The sequence below is a fragment of the Canis lupus genome, chromosome 26 (genome assembly GCF_003254725.2).
Source record: "Canis lupus dingo isolate Sandy chromosome 26, ASM325472v2, whole genome shotgun sequence".
Lineage (NCBI taxonomy): Eukaryota > Metazoa > Chordata > Mammalia > Carnivora > Canidae > Canis > Canis lupus.
In genome coordinates, this window is record NC_064268.1 from 24,396,980 (window position 1) to 24,418,183 (window position 21,204).

General features: G+C 54.5%; 2 protein-coding genes across 2 annotated transcripts; one reads left to right on the forward strand and one right to left on the reverse strand.

The window, feature by feature from the left end:
- The first annotated feature begins 293 nt into the window (after window positions 1–293).
- On the forward strand, window positions 294–9,198 carry INPP5J (inositol polyphosphate-5-phosphatase J). Its single transcript, XM_025474587.3, has 13 exons — window positions 294–570; window positions 2,186–3,348; window positions 3,711–3,827; window positions 3,953–4,061; window positions 4,264–4,380; window positions 4,695–4,870; window positions 5,311–5,422; window positions 5,562–5,671; window positions 5,818–6,001; window positions 7,618–7,755; window positions 7,927–8,004; window positions 8,130–8,234; window positions 8,432–9,198. Exons 1-13 carry the CDS (start codon window positions 460–462, stop codon window positions 8,936–8,938), a joined length of 3,027 nt encoding a protein of 1,008 aa, XP_025330372.1. The 5' UTR covers window positions 294–459; the 3' UTR covers window positions 8,939–9,198.
- Window positions 9,199–9,240: 42 nt separating this feature from the next.
- PLA2G3 (phospholipase A2 group III) lies at window positions 9,241–14,900 on the reverse strand. Its single transcript, XM_025474588.3, has 7 exons — window positions 14,208–14,900; window positions 13,047–13,179; window positions 12,666–12,800; window positions 12,073–12,380; window positions 11,276–11,405; window positions 11,051–11,167; window positions 9,241–10,413 (listed from the first exon to the last, which is right to left on the reverse strand). The coding sequence occupies exons 1-7, from the start codon at window positions 14,743–14,745 to the stop codon at window positions 10,236–10,238; spliced, it is 1,539 nt and encodes a 512-aa protein (XP_025330373.1). The 5' UTR covers window positions 14,746–14,900; the 3' UTR covers window positions 9,241–10,235.
- Between the last annotated feature and the right edge of the window lie 6,304 nt (window positions 14,901–21,204).

A 21,204-nucleotide genomic window follows, 5' to 3' on the forward strand; every position in this document is an offset into this window, starting at 1 on the left:
AAAGCAAGCCCTGGGCTGGCAGGGAGTCAAGCTCCCAGGATCATGGCAGGGACTTAGGTGTCTCTGTGGCCTTGGAGAGGGTGCTGACCTCCGAGCTACCTGTCTCTACCTTACCTGTCAGGTGTGTCAATACCCCACCCTCGAGTGAGAACCCACCAGGCCTACTGGCAGGAAGGTGGGGACAGACAGCCAGCCTCCTCCATGTTGCTGGTCGGGCCCCAAGCCAGGCCAATGGGCACACTCTCCACCCTGCCCCACGGCCATTTCAGCCTCAGCAGTCAGCCTGAAGGGCTCCCAGAGTGTAGGCCACCTTGCCTTGGCCACCTCTAGGCTGGCAAGTAGGTGCCTGTGTCTTTAAATTCTCAGCAGGTTGAAACGGCTGATGACATCACTGGTTCCCGGGAGCGGAGGAGCTAGAGCCGGAGCCCGAGGGAGCCCGGGCTGCTAGGGGCTGCAGACATGGAGGGCCAGAGCAGCAGTGGCAGTAGGAGGCCAGGGACCCGGGCTGGCCTAGGTCCCCTGCCCGTGCCTGTGCCCCATGGGGTTTCCCAAACTGGGGCACCCTCCAAGGTAAGACCCCTAAAACCTAGCACCCCATCCCTGATCCTTGGTCCCACACACCCCCACACACGGCAGGCACCCTGGTGCCCCTGGCTGAGGGGCTGGCACTCTCCTCTACCCACCGAGCAGGGGCTAGGCAAACAGGGCACTCTGGGGGCTGAGGGGGCAGTGATGGGACACCCAGAGAGAGATGGAGTTCGCCATCTCCGGGAGCCCCCAGCGAGCCCTGGACTGGGTGTCAGGGGATCCAGCTGTGCTCCAGCTTTGCTGTGTGACCTTGGGCAAGTTGCTTGTCCTCTCTGAACCAATGCAAAATGAGGAGGCTTGTTCCTGAAAACTAAAATGGTGACATCTGGGATGTCTAAGTTGCTAGTGCTGGAGGTGGTGTGGTGGTTGGGGGGACACTTGGAGCCGAGGAGGAAGCCTAAAATGCAGTCTCAAAGAGCTAAGTTTGGGGAGGAAGGTGGAGGCAGAGTTTCAGATTCTCTGAACCGAGAAGGACACGGGACACAGACAGAGCTGCATGTCTGGAGGCAAGGATGGGGCCACCTCAGGGCGAGTGTAAACCTTCTGCCCTCCCTGGCAAAGGACATTTTATCCCGTCTTCTGGAGATAGGGGCATCAGAAACAGAGGACAGATGGGAAAGAGAGAGGAGGTCCCTGCAGGGCCTCACGTTCCCCCACTCCACCTGCCCCCACTCCACCTGCCGGACAAAAAGAGGATACCTGCTTGTCTGTCCTCAAAGGTGAGGGACACAGGGGAGAGGGGACAATTGGGCACAGAGAAGTGCAGTGCCAGGATCTGCCAGGATCCTGGACTTACACAGAATGTTAGAATCACACTTGATGAGGACAGACTATTCCATGGGGTTCAAATGGAATCCTAGAAAATGTTCGGCTCATAAACGCACAGAATATGAGACCAAGGCTTCTCAGGATTCCATCATTTTACAGATGAAAACTGAGCCCCTGGGCAGAGAGGTGCTTGTCTAAGGTGACAGAGAGCTGGGCTTAGAATTGACATGGCTAGTCTTAGCCCTAGGCTCTTGCTTCTATATGGAACTCTGGGAATGGGTGAGGAGGACAGGGAGGACTGTGGCCAAGGAGTTTGGGATCCTTGACAGGGACAAAGCTGAGGGTTCCTGGAGGAACTATGGAGGAAAGGAGGGAAATTTAATAGGCTAGACCCAAGGTGTCCAGAGAGGGCAGATCCGGGGTGTTAGGTCGGTAGCCCTTAGCCAGGGGAGCAGGAGGGAATGCAGGGAGAGCTGCCCAGAGAACCTGACTCCAGACACCCAGCCCTCCAGCGCGACCAGGGAGTGGGCGTCAGTCAGCCAGGAAGGCAAGGGAAGAAACCTCGGGTTTGGCTCACACGCTGCCTCATTTGAGTTGGGGGTCTTAGTTTCCCCATCTGTGAGAGGTGTCAGACTTGAGAGAGGGAGATAAGGTTCTGTCTCCTGTTTCCTCCAAAAGAGAAGCTGATTTGCAACAGAATGGATTGAAGTGAGAAATTAGGAAGAACTTCCTTGCAAAGATGTGCCAGAGTATGCTGGGGTCTCCATGGAAGCCGGGGCCCGAGCCCCTGGTTAGGGTTACCCTGAGTCTTTGACTGGTCTTCTTCCAGGTGGACTCAAGTTTTCAACTCCCATCGAAGAATGCAGCCCCGGCACCCTCAGAACCGAGATTGGCCCTAGCAGCCGTGGGGCCACGAGCGGCTGTGCCACCTTCCACAGAGGGGCCCAGGTTGGCTCTGGCATCTCCCCGACCCATCCTGGCTCCGCTGTCTACCCCCGGAGGACAGAAGACAGCTCCTGCCCGCCGCAGCTCCAGCCTGGCTCCAACATCTGTGGGCCAGTTAGTCGTGTCTGCCTCGGCTGGGCCAAAGCCTCCTGCGGTGACCTCAGGCTCGGTCCTGGCTCCGACATCCCTGGGGCAGCTAGTGATATCTGCCTCAGCGGGGCCGAGGCCTCCCCCAGCCACCCTGCGGCCCAGGCTGTCTCCAACATCCAGGGACCAGAAGCAGGTGCCACCTGCCTCCGTGGGACCCAAGCCAGCACTGGCTGCCTCAGGCCTGAGCCTGGCCCTGGCATCTGAGGAGCAACACTCACAGCCCCCCTCCAACTCTTCCCCAGTGCCCAGTCCAGTCTTGTCGTCCTCTCAAGAACAGGCCCTGGCTCCAGCTTCTGTGACCTCAGCCTCGACCTCTGTGGGACAGACGCCAGCTAAACAGAAGGCTGCCCCAGCTCCTAAACCTCTCCCCTCTTCTGAAGCGCATCTGCAGCCTTCAGCTCCGGCCTCTGGTCCCACAGGCTCCACATCCTTGATCCAAAGCCCCCCAGACCCCCGGATCTCCCCCTCATTCAGAGCCCGGCCTGAGGCCCCCCGTAGCAGCCCTGAGGATCCTGTCCTGCCCCGGCCACCCCAGACGCTACCCCTGGATGTGGGCCAGGGCCCTCCAGAGCCTGCCACCCGTTCCCCAGGACTTCTGTCCCCCACCTTCCGGCCAGGGTCCTCCTCAGCCCAGACTGTGCCCCCACCTCTACCCAAGCCACCCCGGTCTCCCAGCCGTTCCCCCAGTCGCTCCCCCAACCGCTCCCCCTGTGTCCCCCCGGCCCCTGAGACAGCCCTCCCCAGGCCTGGCAGCCAGGGTGTGGGGCATAGTGGGCACTTGAGCCCCAGCCTTCAGCATCGAGAAACTCCAGCTCCAGTCACCACCTCCCCTTCTACCTCCACCTCATCATCCTCTTGGTCAGCTCAGCCTACCTGCAAGAGCGACCCTGGCTTCTGGTGAGGGGGCCTTCTCTCAAGAAAGTGGGGCTTGAGCTGTGAAGTTAGCCGTCCTTCCAGGGTGGCTTACCCTACACTGCCCCAGTTTACTTCCCTGAGGAGGATTCTTTGGGAGGTACTGGGCCTACTCTGGAACCCTCAGGAGACAACATCTCCTCCTAAGGGACTTGCCCACCTCTGCCTCAATGGCTTTCCCCTGGGAGAGTCTGGTAGGAGGAATATTGGCTGGGCCCACTGTCCTTCTCCTGAGAGCTTACACCCACACCTGCCTCAGTTTATTTCCCCCAGAAAGATCCTTGTGGGAGGGAGGCCAAGGATGAGGGAGTGGTGCCCAGTGGTAACCCCTTCTCTACCCCCCCCAGGATCACTGTGGTCACATGGAACGTGGGCACTGCCATGCCCCCTGATGACGTCACATCCCTCCTCCACCTGGGCAGCAGTGGCGATGACAGTGATGGGGCAGACATGATTGCCATAGGGTGAGGGGGCCGGGCATGTGGACCCTGCTCAGGAACCCCTTGTGCCTCCCAGACCCTTGCCCACGGGAGGGGCTTCTAGGGCACCCCCAACCTGACAGCCGCTTCACCCCCACCTCGACTCCCAGATTGCAGGAAGTCAACTCCATGATCAACAAGCGGCTCAAGGACGCGCTCTTCACAGACCAGTGGAGCGAGCTCTTCATGGACGCACTGGCACCCTTCAACTTCGTGCTGGTAACGTCTCCCTCAGCCCCCGGAAGGGTGGAGACCCCTGGATCCCTGGCCCTAGCTCTGCCTTGACTCACTGTGGGGCCTGCTGGGCCTCTGTGGCCAGGTCTGCGAAATGGGAGTTCTGAAAGACTGGGGGAAAGCGCACAGCGGGGCGGAGGGAGGGGGGGTTGTGTCCAGCTCTCAACCAGGTCACCTCCTGCCGCAGGTGAGCACCGTGCGGATGCAGGGCGTCATCCTGCTGCTGTTCGCCAAGTACTACCATCTGCCCTTCCTGAGGGACGTGCAGACGGACTGCACGCGCACTGGCCTGGGTGGCTATTGGGTGAGCATGGGAGCAGCCCCAGAGGGGTCTATAGATTAGTCCTCCGGTCCCCCACACACTGGCAAGGTCCCCTCTCCGTCTCCACCCCCGACTCTGAGGCCTTCCTCTCCCCAATGCCGCCCCACACCCCACACCATTTTCTAGACCAAGCCCCCTTCCTGTCCCTGCCCCATCCAGTGCTCCCCTCCTAGAACCCACCTGCTCTAAGCCTTGTCCACCTGCGGGCTGGCCTCGCCCCTCTCGATGCCCCGCCCAGTGCCTCACCTACTTGCCGAGGCCCCACCCTTGACTCTCGACCAACTTTGTCTCCCAAGGGCAACAAGGGTGGAGTGAGTGTGCGACTGGCCGCCTTCGGGCACATGCTCTGCTTCTTGAACTGCCACTTGCCTGCACACATGGACAAAGCAGAGCAGCGCAAGGACAACTTCCAGACCATCCTTAGCCTCCAGCAGTTCCCGGGGCCTGGGGCACACGGCATCCTGGATCATGAGTATGGGCTGTGGCCGGGCCAAATTGAGCGTGGGGGTGGGGGGGAGGCTAGTGAAGGAGAGGTAGGCCTCAGAGAGCGGAGTCCCAAATACTTGACCACAGGAACCTGTACCAGCCTGGGTGGGCCTTGTGGGGAGAGGCAGATCCTATGATCCTATGACGGGTACCCTCAAACTTCATCTAGGAACACGAATTTAAGTTTGATGGGGCCAGAGCCTGCGGGGTGGAGTTTGTTGAGGGGCAGGGCCTTGCTCAGGGTCCAACCTAACATTATTCTAGATTTATGCCCCTGCTGTTCTTTGGCAGGCGGAGAATCTGCTGCCACCCACTCCACCCATTGCGTCATTACTAGGGTCATCCAGTGCTGTTGGTTAGGTAGAGGTGAAGGATCTGGGTTGGGCTTTCATCCCGTGGACCTTGATGACTCCCACCCCGGAACAGCCTCGTGTTCTGGTTTGGGGACCTCAACTTCCGCATCGAGAGCTATGACCTGCACTTCGTCAAGTTTGCCATTGACAGCGACCAGCTCCACCAGCTCTGGGAGAAGGACCAGGTGCAGAATCCCAGCCCGCACCCTAAACACCAAGCACACGGAGCATGACCAGCACACCTTTGTATACTAGGCTCTGGCTCTTCCCTTCACTTGCCCTGTCCAAGCCATTGTCCAATTCTACCCTTTTGGACCTTCACAGCTCAACATGGCCAAGAGCACCTGGCCCATCCTGAAGGGCTTCCAGGAGGGGCCCCTCAACTTTGCGCCCACCTTCAAATTTGATGTGGGTACTAACAAATATGACACCAGGTAAGCTCAGCACTGGGATGAGGTGGACACATGGGCTGAAGTCTTCTGGATAGGGAAGAAAGGGAAGAGGATTGGCAAGAAGCAAAGCTGGGGGCTGTGCCTCAAACCCTAGCCCCTGAAACTTGGGTCACCCCTGCCCACTTCAGTGCCAAGAAGCGGAAGCCAGCCTGGACAGACCGTATCCTGTGGAAGGTCAAGGCTCCAGGAGTGGGTCCCAGCCCCTCAGGACGGGAAAGCCATCGGCTCCAGGTGACCCAGCACAGCTACCGCAGCCACATGGAATACACTGTCAGTGACCATAAGCCCGTGGCCGCCCAGTTTGTCCTGCAGGTGAGTCCCAGCCTCATCCTCCTGTCATGACGTCCCCAGATTCAGCTCAGCATCCCATGGCCCACCAGTAACCCCTTGATGGGGGCAAAGCCTGCCCTCAGCAGCATCCATTCATTGTAGCAGAGTAGGGGTGGGTTATGATCTCTATTTTCAGATGCAGAAACCAAGGCTCAGAGACACAGCATCACATGCTGCTGAACAGAAGAATTAGGATTTGAACCCAAGCTAGTCTTCAGAGTCCTATACCTTCCCCACAAATCCCTAGCTCTGTTCTTCTGAGAAAGGATTAGGACAACATTTGTTAAAATTCACATTATATAGTATAGAATAAGACCAGAAAAATCAAAATATTTATTCAAACCCCATATTTATTTATTATTTATTTACCATTTGCCGTGTGCCAGGCACCATGAATGAGGTAGTCATGGGGAGGAGGAGTAGAGATATGAAAAATACAAAGCTAAATTGTAAGGGATTACTGTAATTTAGCATTGCGTTTAAGGTTGAGGTCTCTGGTTGGCAAAGTAAAAAACAGAAATGCTAGAATGTCAGAACCAGACCTGAGAGACTATGTAGCCCAACACTCTGTTTTTCTCAGGGAAAACTGAGGCCCCCAGTAGGGTAGGCATGTTCCCCAAGCCACACATATGCTCAGCAGTGAGGGAAGGTAGATCCCATCTTTCTAGTCCTGAAACCCAACTCTGGGCTCTCTGATTCCCTTGATCTGATAAGAGAGAGCCCTGCAGCCCAGAGAATGTTTTCGCTGGTAACTTTGTCATGTGGTCAGTCAGTGGGACATTGGCCAATATCCTCAGTTGGGAATGGAAATCTGCCCAAGTCTGGCCTTCCATGACCTTTGGTAAAAGACTTGGGTGTGAGATTTAACCCTCAGTCAGGGGCCTCACCTTGAGAACCACTCCTTTTGGGTAACCTACCCTGACCTTCCCTCCTTATCAAGGACTCTGACCCTTGCAGAACGTTAAACTGTCGAGCACCTACTACATGCCAGGCCCTTTGGCTGTCACCCCTTTGAATGCCTTTTTGGCCCTGAGATACCAAATTCTCCTCCTTGTTTTACTGAGGGGAAACTGAGTCTCAGAAAACTTGAGTCTCTTCATGAAAGCAACACAATCAAAACGAGACTTAGTGACCTTGACCTGACAAGGCTCTGGAGATCATTTCCAAGAGGCCACCGGGCACACCTGCTGTTAGGAGCCTCAGGACAGGAAGAGGATGTGCCGGTTTCTTCTGGAACAGCCTGGCTCAAAACCTGAGGAGGGAGGGAAACCTGAAACCCAATGAACAGAGGAGCAGACAAAAGCTTGAGCCTGACACACCATCTGGGTCCTTCCCTGAGGGACAGCAGCAGAGGAATGACAGAACCAGGGCTACACTATTCACCTCCAGGCTGTGTTCTCACTGCCCAAGGAGGCTCTGGGCGTAAGGAGCCCTGAGGTGGGATGTGGGAAGCCTGGCATTTACCCTAGACCTGTTCTGCCTTGGTTTCTCAATCTGCAAGGTGGTTTCAAAGGCCCTTTGCTGACTCAGGCCCAAGGGCCCTAGGTGTATAGGATACTTAGAGGGTGTCCCCCGATGTTGCCCCTGCCCCTGGGCAGTTTGCTTACAGGGACGACGTGCCACTAGTGCGGCTGGAGGTGGCTGATGAGTGGGTGCGGCCCGAGCAGGCCGTGGTGAGGTACCGCATCGAGACTGTGTTCGCCCGCAGCTCCTGGGACTGGATTGGCTTGTACCGGGTGAGAAGGGCAGGGATGGTCAGGGACTCTGGGAAGGGAGGACCTGGAGGAGCAGCCGGGCGCTCAGGGGGATCACTGGCTTCTCTGGAGTTTGCTCCTACACTGGCGGGGGGGGAGGGGGGGGATGCAGTCACATGATAGGAGACACAACCCTGAATCCTTTCACCCCAGGTAGGTTTCCGCCACTGCAAGGACTACGTGGCTTATGTCTGGGCCAAACACGAGGATGTGGATGGGAACATCTACCAGGTACTGAAGGGGAAGCAGAGAGTGGGAGGAGTCCCCCGTTGCCTTTGGGGCTCGGGACGTGGCTTGGACAGTCCTTGAAGCTGCCTCCTTGACCCTAACCTGAGCCTATGCCCTGGGCCCATCAGGTGACCTTCAGTGAGGAGTCATTGCCCAAGGGCCATGGAGATTTCATACTGGGCTATTACAGCCACACACACAGCATCCTCATCGGTGTCACTGAGCCCTTCCAGGTGAGTAGTCAGATCGCGGGGTCGGGGGTGCTAAAAGACCCTTTTCAAATGTCACAGCCTCTACATTCTGCTCCATAATCTCCTACAAGTAACCTGACCTTCTTGGGTCTGTCAGTGGGCAGGGTTGGAGTGGTTCAAAGATGCCTTCAGTGGCTAGTCAGGGAGTGGGGCACCCCAGTAACCAGCCTTCCCCCCAGATCTCGCTGCCTACCTCGGAGTTGGCCAGCAGCAGCACAGATAGCTCAAGTGCCAGCTCAGAGGATGAAGATGACAGTACCCTGGAGCTGCTTGCACCCAAGTCCCGCAGCCCCAGCCCTGGCAAGTCCAAGAGACACCGTAGCCGCAGCCCAGGCCTGGCCCGCTTCCCTGGCCTTGCCCTGCGGCCTTCATCCCGTGAACGCCGTGGTGCCAGCCGCAGCCCCTCACCCCAGAGCCGCCGCCTGCCCCGGGTGGCTCCTGACAAGGGCAATGATGGTGGCAGCCGGGGCAGTAGTGAGGAGGGACCCTCTGGGCTGCCTGGTCCTTGGGCCTTCCCACCATCTGTGCCTCGAAGCCTGGGCTTGCTGCCTGCCTTGCGACTGGAAACCGTCGACCCTGGTGGTGGTGGCTCCTGGGGACCCAATCGGGAGGCCCCAGCCCCTAGTAGCCTGTCTACTAGTCCTCAGGGCCGACAGGGGCTGGAGGAAGGGGGTCTGGGGCCATGAGGGTAGGTGGGCACATGGGCCCAGGTGGCCCCCACTGTGCCCCAATCTTCTGCAAACCCACCTATGTCCTTCTTGCTGCTGCTCCAGCTTTCTCCACACCTGCCACTCTCTCCTGGCCAGGGGTGGCCAACTGGGGTCCCCCAAACTGAGTCCTGGCACCTCAACTGTGACAATCAGCAAAGCCCTGTTGGCCCCCATCTGGGATGGGGTGGGGGGCAATCCTGGAGGTCATCAATTAGAAATTAAATTCTCCAACATCACTCCTGACTCCTTCCTAACTTGTTAGCAGCCTGGGGGTTGAGGTTGTCAGAAGAAGGGACTAAAGAGGCAAGAGGATGATAGATCTGACAATTACCAGGCACCAGCTGTATGCATTACACATGCCATCTCTTTTAATCTGCATCACAACCCTGAGTTGTGGTGCTGAGTTCAGTGCAATTCTTAGACCTATTTTGCAGGTGGGCAAAGTGAGGCCTCCAGGAGGTGAGTCTATCAGAATCACACACCTATCCACAGTTTGGCTATCAATACATTAGAGGGAGGGTGCTAAGCACTCTCCATATATTATTTTACTTAATCCTCAACAATCCTATGAGGTAGGTTCTGATTACACGGCCCTTTTTCAGAGGAGGAGACTAAGGCTCAGAGTGGGGAAGGTCCCTCACTCAAGGACACAGAGGAGATTTGAATTTAGGTTTAGAGTAGGAAAAAATGGGCCAAGGCTGTGCCAAGAAGAGCACAATAGCTGTTAAGAGAAGGGATCCCCCAAGAAGGAGAGTTGGGAAGCCCCCTCTGGCCACCCTCCCCTTTCCTGGATATAGACACAGGCACTTCTGTGACAGCTCATTCCCTACCTGCTGCCTCAGGCGTTAGCAAGTTGGTGCTGGGGCTCCCCAGGACAGATTTTTGTATTAATTTTGCAACCTGGAGATAAATGTACCTCATCTTGGTACCTCCTGAGGCTGCTGTAATAAATTACCCCTTCCCCATTCCCATCTGGCAAGGCCTAGGCCCAAGACATCAGAATGAGCCTCCTGAACCTCACATCCAAGCACAGAGGGGTCGTGTCACCAACTCAAGAGCACTCAGCACAGCAGGAGACATGGTCCAGCATTTCAGCCTTGCCTCCCCTTCACTCCTCATCCAGCCCCCTGGCTGTCCACAGGGGCCCAAGCCATGCTTCAGTCTAACATATGGAGAGGAAGCCAAGACCCCGTAGGGCTAAGCAGAGCTGGGGGCAGGGTCCAGTCTGGAACTGAGATCAGTGGTTCTAGGATTTCTGCTGCCAGTTGGGTCTTCAGGCTGCCTGGGTCAGCTGCAGGCAGCGGTCATAGAACGATATGGGGGCTCTTGTGTGATCTGAAGGCCGCACCTGCCCTTCACCTGTGCCCACACCCCAGACCTGGAGCCGCCTCTTTTGAAGTCGCCGCAAGTGTCGGGCTGACACCTTGATGGCTTTAGGGTCTCTGGAACAGCTGTGGGCAGAGAAAAGTGGGGCAGGTGGTTAAGGCTGCCAAGGATCCCGCCCTCCTCTGCAGACAGGAGCATTGAGCCTAGAGAGAAGCAGGGCTGGGGCCAGGGAGAGCTGGGTTACTTCTCGAAGGGGGCAAGAGAAACCTGGGCTGGCATCAAGAGGCCCCTGTTCTGCTACCAGCTGGCTGTAGACACCTGGGCCAAGCTGGGCCTCGGTTTCCTCACCCATGAAATGGGGAAGGTAATGAGGGTTTTGCTCTGAGAATCCGAACTGAAATGAGATTTTAGCTCAGGAGTAAGTGTTAAGTAAGCATTTTTACTATGTGTCAGGCAGGCCTTGGGCTATATGTGTCACACACACCATTTCCTTGGCTTCCACAAGCTTTTTACAAAGAGAATGGAGGCACGGAGAGGTGACTGAACTTGTAGGTCCCACAGGAAGTGACAGAGTCAACATGGACCCATATGAACCAAGCACAGAGCCATAGCTGGGCACCCGGGAGTAGGGTGATGGTGACGATGGAACTCAGAGGTGCCTTGACCCCTTTCCCCATCCCCTGGTCCTGGCACACAAAGGGAAGACAGGTGACCCACCCCCTGGCCAAATGCCCCCTCCCTCTTGGCCTTACCCTTACTTACCCCTTGCCCTCAGCACAGTCCAGTGGAGAGGCCAGCTCGAAGCAGGTCATGCCTAGCAGCTCCCAAAGCATGTTGGTGCCCGCAGGCGGGCTGTGGAGCCTCAGGAAACGTGCCAGACTGAGGGCAGAGGCAGGCTTAGACTAGGGCAGGGTCTGGCCACCCGGACCCCCCCTTTCAGTGACTGGCAGTAGGCTGCCCACCCCCAAGGGCCCAAGCAGGCCTCACCGACGCGTGCAGTTGCAGTGGAAGATGGGCTCATGGGCGCTATTGAGTAGCTGGAATTTGGTTTCCTGAGGCCCGATCTGCTGTTCACACTGATCCAGGCGGTGGAAGCTGCGGCAGGCCCGGCGGGCATCTGGATTAGGGTGAGGGACATAGTAGTGAGGGAAGCCCGGTCCCCCAGGAAAGCCCCACTGATGCCCACTGCCATTTAGGAGAAACATGGGTTCATGTCCTCAGCCACACAAACAGTATCCCTCTCTCTCATGCCCTTCCTGCCCTGAGAATGATGCACACATCACACACACACACACACACACACACACACACACACACAAACACCCACATACACAGACCAGTGCCACCATATAGCCCAGATAGCCCAGAGCGTAGGTCAGGAAATGCTTTTGGGTGGTAGAGACTGCTAAGTTGAGACAAGGAGAAGACAACTCGGAAGAGTGCTCCAGGCAGAAGGAACAGCATGTGCAAAGGTCCAGAGGTGAGAGCAAGCTGCTTTTGAGGAACCAAATGAAACTTGTAAGACTGGAGTTTCAACTGGGGAGTAGGGTCTGCAGAACCAGCACCTGAGCACCCCTGGGTATTGAGACATCATGAGCCGTGGTGGAGGCTCAGTGAGGACTAACATAGTCAAGTTTGGGGTTTATGAAAATCCTTCTAGCTGCAGCATGACTTGATGGGAGAGGTTGGGAGACCCCAGGAGGAGTTTGGAACAGGAAAGGAAGCAACAGAAGTAGGGACACCTTCCCACACCAAGAGCCCTCCAAATCAGGTTCTGAGCTCACCCTGAGGTTTGAGGCCATTCTGTGACCCCTGGAGGCCTGGATGGGTGACCTCCAGCCAGGCTGTGGGAGATATATCAGGTTTGATGGAGGCCACGGGGACCTGGAGAGCTGTAGTGTTGGTTTTGTTGGGACGCTTAGACCCTTTCCGTTGTGGTGGCCGCTTCAGAGGACGCTGCTTCTGTCGAGGCTTGCTGGGGGCTGGGCTCTGGAGGCTGGGACTTGGAGGGGTGGCCAGGGAGCTCCAGGAGGCATTGTAGAAGGTCCTGGGCTGGAGGCGGGCAAGGGGTACGGAGCCATACGTTCTACACCTACAAGGTGACAATTGGTGGCAATTGGTAACTCCTAATCCCCTCTCCCCAGAAGCCTCAGGTTCATCTCCACGGAGACCAAGGCTCTGACAGTCCCATCCCTTGTCCCACTGGGCTGTGTGGAGCCTCCAGGGAAGGTCTGCATCCTGGGCCCTGCCCTGAGGAGAGGACAGGGAGGATGAGGAATCATTTGCTAGAGGATGGACAGACAAGCCTCCCTCCCACAGCTTGGAGCCTGGGTTCCACCTCTGACTGGGCAGGGGATTGAAGGAGGCAGCCACATACCCTCCCCACCAGTACCACGCCACACACGCCTCCTGCTCCTCCAGCACGAAGCAGGGGATCTCCAGCACGTTGAAGAAGGCCACTCCCATGATGTCTGAGATGGAGTCCTGCTGGTTCTGCAGGCATTGCCGGAACCTGTCCAAGAGCTGGCACTCAGGTTCCTGGACCAGGGGGCCACCCAACTCCTCCTCCAAGCCCACCCAGTCACTGCCATACAGGAGGTTTGAGATCCAAGAATCTCTTCTTCTCCGAGGACTCAGTTTTCCAGCCTGCACAGTGGGGTCTGGCTGGCTGATCCTTTAGGATTCTTTGGAATCCCAGCCTCTGCACCCAGGAACTACCTCACCCCTGAGCCCCCAGCCCTCTTTGCCCACCGCCAACCTCGTATCACAGTCACAGTGGGAGATGGTGTGGAATCGGTAGTTTCGGATGCCATAGTTGTACTGGAGGGGCGAGATGTGCTGTGGGCAGCGGTCGTGTTCCCGGCAGCAGAGATCAGGACCTTGGAAGACCCCTGCAAGAAGCAGAGGGGGCCCCAGCTCAGCAGGGTTGGGGGTGTCACACGCTGGCTATGCCTACCCAGTGCAGGAACAGGGACCTTGTTCTTGCTCCAGCCCTGCCACAGACACCCTGGGTGGCCTCAGGCCACTCTCCCTCTGGAGGACTCTCAGTTTCAAAGCTTGAAAAGAGCAACCAGGCACAGCCTTTATTGGGCAGCTGCAAATGCCAAGCAGCCCACCCAGGAGCCCTTGTCCAGGAAAGGGATTTCCTCAGGGGAAGTGAAGTCTGCCTCCAGAGCTCCCAAGCTCATGCCCCAAATAAAACTCCAAAGTTATGAATGTGTGTGCCATGGAATGGCAAAGAGGCAGGGTGCAACCTTTCTCGCTGGCATGATGAGGCATTGCCAGGATGCCAATCTGCTCTAACTCAGGTGCCAAAGCCTTCCCCCAACCCGCTATATACATGCATGCAAAAAGACAGCAGTATGGAGTGCAAAAAAGTCATCCAAATTTGTTACCAACTGAGCAGTAGTGCCTTTTACTGAGCATTTCCCAATTGCCTGGCACTTCCCACACCGAAGCTCACAGCAGTTCTGTGAGGGAAATGTCACTTCCAGGTACAGGTGAGGGAAACCAAGGTTCAGAGAGGGGAAGTGACTTGTTCAGCTTGAATTTGCTAACCCAGGCCTTTGGGCCTTGGCGTCCACTCCCCTGGGCATCCTGTCATCATAAAGCCTCCTCTTGGGTAATGGCGTTTTGGCTCACCCAACCTTGGACTCAGTCCAGTCCAACCCTTCCCTGGGAGGGTGATTAATGAGGATTCCAAGGTTTTGATTAGATTTCCCATCTGTGACCTAATTTAAGCAACCCATGATGAGACTTATGGTCACCCCCATTTTACAGATAAAGACATTGAAATTCAGAGTGGTTAAGTCTGAATAACTTAGATTCCCCCAAGGGCTATAGCCTGAATGAGTGGGGGGTAGAGCTGAAAGCCTGCACTTCCCTCCCCTGCCCCTCAGTCCACATTCCCATGGCTCACCCAGCTCCGAGGAGTTCCCAGCAGAATCCCCTACTCCACACCACAGCGTGCCAGGAATGGTCCAGCCTCTCTTCACCCGCTGGTGTCCTATGCTGCCAGGTGCTCCACTCAGTTCTGCTTTCTCGTCCCTGGCCCCTGCTGCTCGCTTCTCCCTAGCCCCTGCTGGATGCTCTTCAGGCCCTCGGCAGGCCCCCCACTGACTCTGAAGCGTGGCCAGGGTTCTCTGCAGCTTGGGTCCAGGGGTGTGGATGAAGGAGCCCCGGGTGATCTCCCCAGCACAGAGGGCACTGAAGGCTGCGGTGAGCTCTGGCTCATCTTGCCGGCTACACGCTTGCAGCCTCCCCTGCCTGTCCCAGTGAGTGTGGAACAGGGCCAGTCCCTGGGCATCCTTGCCCAGAAAGCTCAGAGTCCCCAAGGAGTTGCCAGGGATGGGCCTGGCCAGGTGGCAAGAGGTGCTGTCCCAGAGAAGGTCAGAGGAGCCCCCCACAGCCACTCCCAGGAAGCTCAGCATCCCTAACAGCGCTACTGGAACCCCCATTACGTCCCGGATCAGCCGACTCAGACAAAGCCCCCAGGACACCTACCCCTGGCAGCCCACGAGGCAGCAGCTTTAGCAATTGAGCAGCAGCTTTAGCAATTGAGCGGAAGCAGTGCCCTCCAGACCCAGTGCAGCGGGGCCAATGAATGGAGCTTTGGGAGGAGTAGGAAGGAGGCTGGAGTATGGGGTGATCTCGGGCTTGTAACTCAATCCACCGGCTGGGCAGGCTGCTGATTGGCCAAGGAGTGCACTTGCCAGGGCCCACGCCCCCATTCACCACGCCTTTCTCATCCAGTCACCTGCTGCCAGCCCTGCCTGCATGGGGACTGTGGGAGCCAAAGTCTTGGGCCCTGAGGCAGGGGGCCAGGAGGGGATCTCTATCTCCCTGGGGAGGGAAGAGGGGTCAGGGGCACTTAGGAAGCTCCCAGAACTCGTCCTCAGCTCCTGCCCCAGTGGTGGCTGCCACACCCACCTCTATGAAGTTGGCAGAGGGCCACGGCCTCTACCAGAGCGGCATGAAGGAGGTGAGGGCAGGACTGGGGCCCTGTGCACCCCCCCAACTCCGGGAGTCCAGAGGCTTCTGGGAAAGGGAGTGTCCATCCCCTGGCCACCTAGGGTGCACCACCACCCATCGCTGGTTCTAAGAAAGCCTCTCAGCAAATCAGGGGACAGCGCCCCAGGGCTCTCCACTTCCTGGGACTCAGAGACACAGGACTGGCCAAGCAGCAACCCTCCTGGTCCCATAGACGGTACAGACACAGCCAGAGCAGGCCTTGTGAGCAGGGCACGGGGCAGGGCTAAGGCTCTGGACTTGAAGGGACTATGGTCTCTAGAGGAGCAGGGGGCTGGGCAGAGGGCTGAGTCTGCAGCCATCTCCGTCCTTGGACTGTAGCCACCGATGGGACACAGCAGGCATCGTGTGTTCCGCAAGAGACAGGAAGGGTCTCTCCATCAGGGAAGGACTACCGCCAGCACGTGTTCCTGTGTCCCAAAGCTGATGTCTTACCCAGCTCCCAACTACCCGGAGAAGCTGGAGTGCTTATACACACAGGAAAGGTGAAGAAACTGAGGATCACTGAGGGTGAGGAAACTTCCAGTGCCTGGCAAGGGAGGATAGTAGTAGAGTTCTTGGAAAGCTTTGCTGAGAGGTCAGGACTGGCAGGAACAGTGATTTGTCTGTCTAACCATCTGCCCGTCAGCCTACTGCTCCCCCAACATCCTTCTCAACCTCCATCCCAGTGTCTTCCAGGAGAGCGAGCCCCAGTGAGGCAGAGCCACAGGCAGAGCTGGGAAAGAGAATCTCACTGTATGTACATTGGCAGGGAGAAGGGGGGCGCTGCTGGGAGTGCCCAGGAGCCAAACTCGTTCCTCCAGAAGCTGGGGGAGGGGGTGTGAGACAGAGAGAGAGAGAGTGGTGGCAGGAAAGGTAGGGAGACCTAGGGTTCCCAAAGGTAGGGACATCACTGAACAAAGGTAGGTCCCTCTGGGAAGAACTCTATTGTTTGGAAATCATGATTTGATAATTTTTCCCAGTTGTAGAAATGGCCACCCACCTCTGCCCCCTTTACCATAGTACAGAGCCTACCGTCCAGGAAGGGTAGGAGGTCCCAGGAACCCAACTTTCAAGGTCAAACAGACCTAACTTGGGTCCCGGCACTGTGTGACCTCAGGCTTTGGAAGTCTTAACTTCTCTGAGCCTTAGTTTCCTTATCTGTATGATGGGCATAATCATAGTAGTCAGTTCATGGGATGTTGGGTAAGACTGTGCAGTAACTGGCATCCAAGACACTGTCACTAAAGCCTCAGGACATCCCTGGGTAGGAAGCAATTTAGCCAGGAGAAACCAAGTTCCCAAATTTTCAGGCCACAGCATCCATGAGAGCTAGTTCCAGCTAAGCTGTGACCTGGTTGTATGACTTCAGACTTGTCCCTGCCCCTCTCTGGGCCTCAGTATCCTCCTTTGTGCAGTGAAGAAAACAGTGAAGGTGACCTTTGAGGTCTCTTCCTGTCTGGGCCCTAAAGGAAGGCAGGTTAGGGCTTGCCTAGGCCTCAAGGGGAGGTGTCACTGGGTTTTCCCTTCAGATTCCACCCCGTGGCCTCGTCAGTCAACTTACAGGATAGACTTTGGAGCCCTGCCTCCCACTGGAGTGCCCCTCAGAGGCTTTGGCACAGAGATCGCAGAAGCCAAACCAGCAGGACAGGACAGGCCCAGCCTTGCAGACAAAAGGGGAGTTGAGGCTTTGCTCTGGATCCCCACCTCTCTGAGGTGAGGAAGGGTACACAGTAGGTCCCAGGGGGATGAGAGGCAGGGGTCCCCGCGATCTGATCACTTATCCCTCTCTCTGTCCATGAGTCCCCATTGCTCTGGCTCCTTTGGCTTCTCTCTCATCCTTCCATCTCTTGGTCTCTTTCCCTCTCTGGCTAATTCTCCTCATTTCTATCCCTCCCTCTCCATCTTCTCCTGACTCTAACTCTTCATCTCATTTTCTTTCTCTTCTTTCTTTTTCTTTCTTTCTTTCTTTCTTTCTTTCTTTCTTTCTTTCTTTCTTTCTTTCTCTCTCTCTTTCTCTCTTTCTTTCTTTCTTTCTTCTCTTTCTCTCCCCTCTCTGTGCCACTCTTCGCTGTCCCTTCTTCTCCCCTTCTTCCCTCTCTATCTCATTTCTTTGTGCCTTTCTGGCTCTGAGTATCCCTGTCTCCCTCTTTATCCTGTTTCTCTTTTAATTTTTTCCTCTCTGTTTTCCTCTCTTTTTGTTTCTTTTTTGTTTGTTTGTTTCTTAATGTCTTCTCATTCCTCTCCTCCCTTCCTCTTCTCTTTCTCACTCATTCCCTCATTATGTCTCATGGTTTCCTCCTTTGGTGTCCCTATGTGTCTGTTTCTCTCTCTTCATTCTTCTCTCTTCCTTCCTTCTCTGCCTGTTTTCTCCCTCCACACCCTGACCCCAGGCCCAGGACCCAGTGTATCCTGCCCTTTCCAAAGCATGACCTCATTTGGTGCTCACAACCCCTGCCTCTCCCTAGGGAGACAGGCAGGGCAGGGCTTCTCATCCCATTGTTGAGATGGATGGAGTAAGGCTCCAGAAGAGGAATAACTTGCCAGGAGTCACACAGTAGATGAGGGGAGAAGATAGGTCAGATTTTTCTTGGCCTGTGGGGAGGACCTCCTGTGACCCTGGGTGGCTCTTGGCTCCCTTACCACCTCCCCATCTTGGAGTCTTCCTCCCCACTGCCTAGAGCCCTGGGAGCTTGCCTTCTCTACCCCACCTGGAGGTCGCTCTCAGCTCTCTGTGCCAGGAGAATGATGCAGGCAGTACCTAGCTCCAGAGCATTCTGCATTCATTCAAAAACAAATAGTCATGAGTGTCTACTACTGCCAGGTACAGGGGGAAGGCCCTGAACAGAGAGAGAAGGGGAGGAGGGACAGAGCATGCTCAAGTTGGGAGATGGAGAGGAATACATTCCCTGCGGGGACAGGGTCTGGCAGCCCAGGGGAGCCAGGGCCTAAGTGTCAGTTGGGTCCTCTAGGAAGCCACCATCAAGATGGAGTTAGAAAGTGCAAGAGATATATTGGAGGAAATGCCTGTGATCGATAAAGGGGGTGGGAAGGAACCAGGATTGGGCAGAGAAAGCCTTCAGACTGTTGCAAGTGTGACATCTATGGGAGAGAGTAGAAGGGAAGGAGAGCTGGGTAAGAGCATCATACTGTGGTGCCATTCTGAGCAGATCTCAGCCAGCCAACAGGGAGCTCTGGTGCAAAGATTGCCCACACAAGAGCTCCAACTGGGCAGAAATAGGCAGGCCCTAGTGACCTGATTATGCCCAGTCATTGGTTGGGGGCTGCCCAGGAGGACAGTGGCATCCACTCCAATGCTGCTGCAGATGCCGAAGGACTGCAGCTGATGCTGCCGCATCTGGGAATTTATCCCATTCGGCTGGGGCAGATCAGAAGAAACTCAATGGGCAGATGAAGTCTGACATCTGGGAGGAGGCCCAGAAGGCAGTCTTCTTCTGGGAGATCCCAGGACTAAGGAGTAGGAATCTGGGTATAGGACTATCCCTCATAAGATTTCGAGGTAGGAGTTCAGCCCCAAGCATACAGGCATAAACTGAGCCCAGCCCCGGGTCTGAGGGAATAAGTAATGAGACACAACTGTGTTTAAAACTAGACATCTCAGGGGCACCCATGTGGCTCAGTTGATTAAACATCTGCCTTTGGCTCAGGTCACAATCTCAGGTCCTGGGACTGAGCCCCATGTTGGGCTCCCTGCTTAGTGGGAAGTCTGCTTCTCCCTCTCCCTCTGCCCTTCCCCCTACTTCAGATGAATGAGTACAGCACCACCTGACCTCTCCCACCCTCCACCTTTGATAATAGCTTTATTGAGATATCATTCGCATACCATACAATTCACCCATTTAAGGTATACAACTTAAGAGTTTTAAGTATGTTCAAATTTGTGCAACCATCACCACTACCTAATTCCAGAACATTTTCATCATTCCAAAAACAAACCCTGCAACAAATAACAGTCATTCTGCCTTCCTCACTCCCCCTGAGTAGCAACTAATCTACTTCATGTCTCTATAGAGCTGCCTATACTGTACATCTCCTATACATGGAATCATACAATATACGGCCTTTGTGACTAGCTTCTTCCACTTAGCATAATGTTTTTAAGGTTCATTTGTGTTGTAGCATATATTAGTACTTCATTCCTTTTTATGACTGGATAATATCCCATTGTATAGATACACTTCACTTTATTAATTTATTCATTAGCTGATGGACTCTTGGATTGTTTCCACTTTTTGGTTATTATGAATAATCCTCCCACCAACATTAATGTAAAACTTTTCATGTGAACATATGTTTTAATTTCTCTTAGGCACATACCTAGGAGTAGAATTGGTGGATTATGTGATAATTCTATCTTTAACCATTTGAAGAACTGCCAAACTGTTTCCAAAGTGGCTACATCATTTTACATATTCACCAGCAGTATTTTGAGAATTCTGATTTCTCCACATCCTTGCCAACATTTATTATTGTCTATCTTATAGTCATCATTAGTAGGTTTAAAGTGGCATCTCATTATGGGTTTTGTTTGCATTTTTCTGACATATAATGATGTTGATTGTCTTTTCATGCTTACTGGCCATTTGCATATTTTCTTTGAAGAAATCTGGCAGATAACTTTACTGTAACCTTGCGAGACCTTGAGCCAGAATCACTCAACTAAGCTACTCTTTAATTCCTAACTTTCAGAAATTGTGTGACATGATAAATGTTTGTTGTTTTTGAGATTCTAGGTTTTGAGGTATTTATTACACAGCAATACATAAGTAACACAGAAAGATTCAGGTATATGTCATGTGTACCTAATATTAATGCTACTGGAAGTCCCAGCCAGTGCAATAACATAAGAAAAAGAAATACAGGGGCACCTGGGTGGCTTAGGCAATTAAACATCTGCCTTTGGCTCAGGTCATGATCTTAGAGTCCTGGAATCAAGGCCTGCTTTGGGCCCTTTGCTCAGCAAGGAATCTGATTTTCCCTCTCCCTTTGCCTTTCCCCCCTGCTTATGCTCTCTCTCTGTCTTAATAATAATAATAATAATAATAATAATAATAATAATAATATTGTCATGTCTGAAATGGAAGAAACAAAACTGTCATTGTTTGTAGATTGATTTATCTATCTAGAGTGTGTATCCAGTACCTGGGATGGGGAAAGCTGGGTAATGGAATAGAATAAACCCAGGACAGACCCAGATTTGAGTCCTGGCCTCTCTCTTACTTTCTGTGTGATCTTAGGCAAATCCTTTCTTTTTTTTTTTTTTAAGATTTTATTTATGCATGAGAGACACACAGAGAGAGACAGAGACACAGGCAGAGGGAGAAGCAGGCTCCATGCAGGGAGCCCGACATGGGACTCGATCCTGGGTCTTCAGGATCAGATCCTGGGCCAAAGGTGGCACTAAACCCCTGAGCCACCCAGGGTACCCATGGCAAATCCTTTTGCCTCTTTGTGCCTCATTGGTAAAATGGAGATAAGAATAGTACCTATACCATGAGGATTAATGTGAGTGCATATAGGGTACTTCAGTGGCCTTTGATAAGTAGGAGGGGATTTGAAGGCAGGAGGCAGGCAGGATTGCAGTGTAACTAATTTAATGTCCAGTTCCCCACGCTGCAGAATGTGGGCTCCCTCCATTCTCCCAACTGACTCCAGCCTGCTAGTAGGGTCTTAAGAGGTTCAGTAGATCCTTATCCACACCCTGAATTCAACCTTTAGCTCCACTTCTCACTGGGCAGCTTGGGGCAAATCCCTTATCTTGGCTGAATCCCTATGATGTAATCTATTGATTGGTAAGCTCATGCCTACCTTTTCTGTTTTTTGGTTTTTTGGTGTTTTGGTTTTGGTTTTGGTTTGCTTTGCCTTTTTTTTTTTTTTTTTTTTTTACT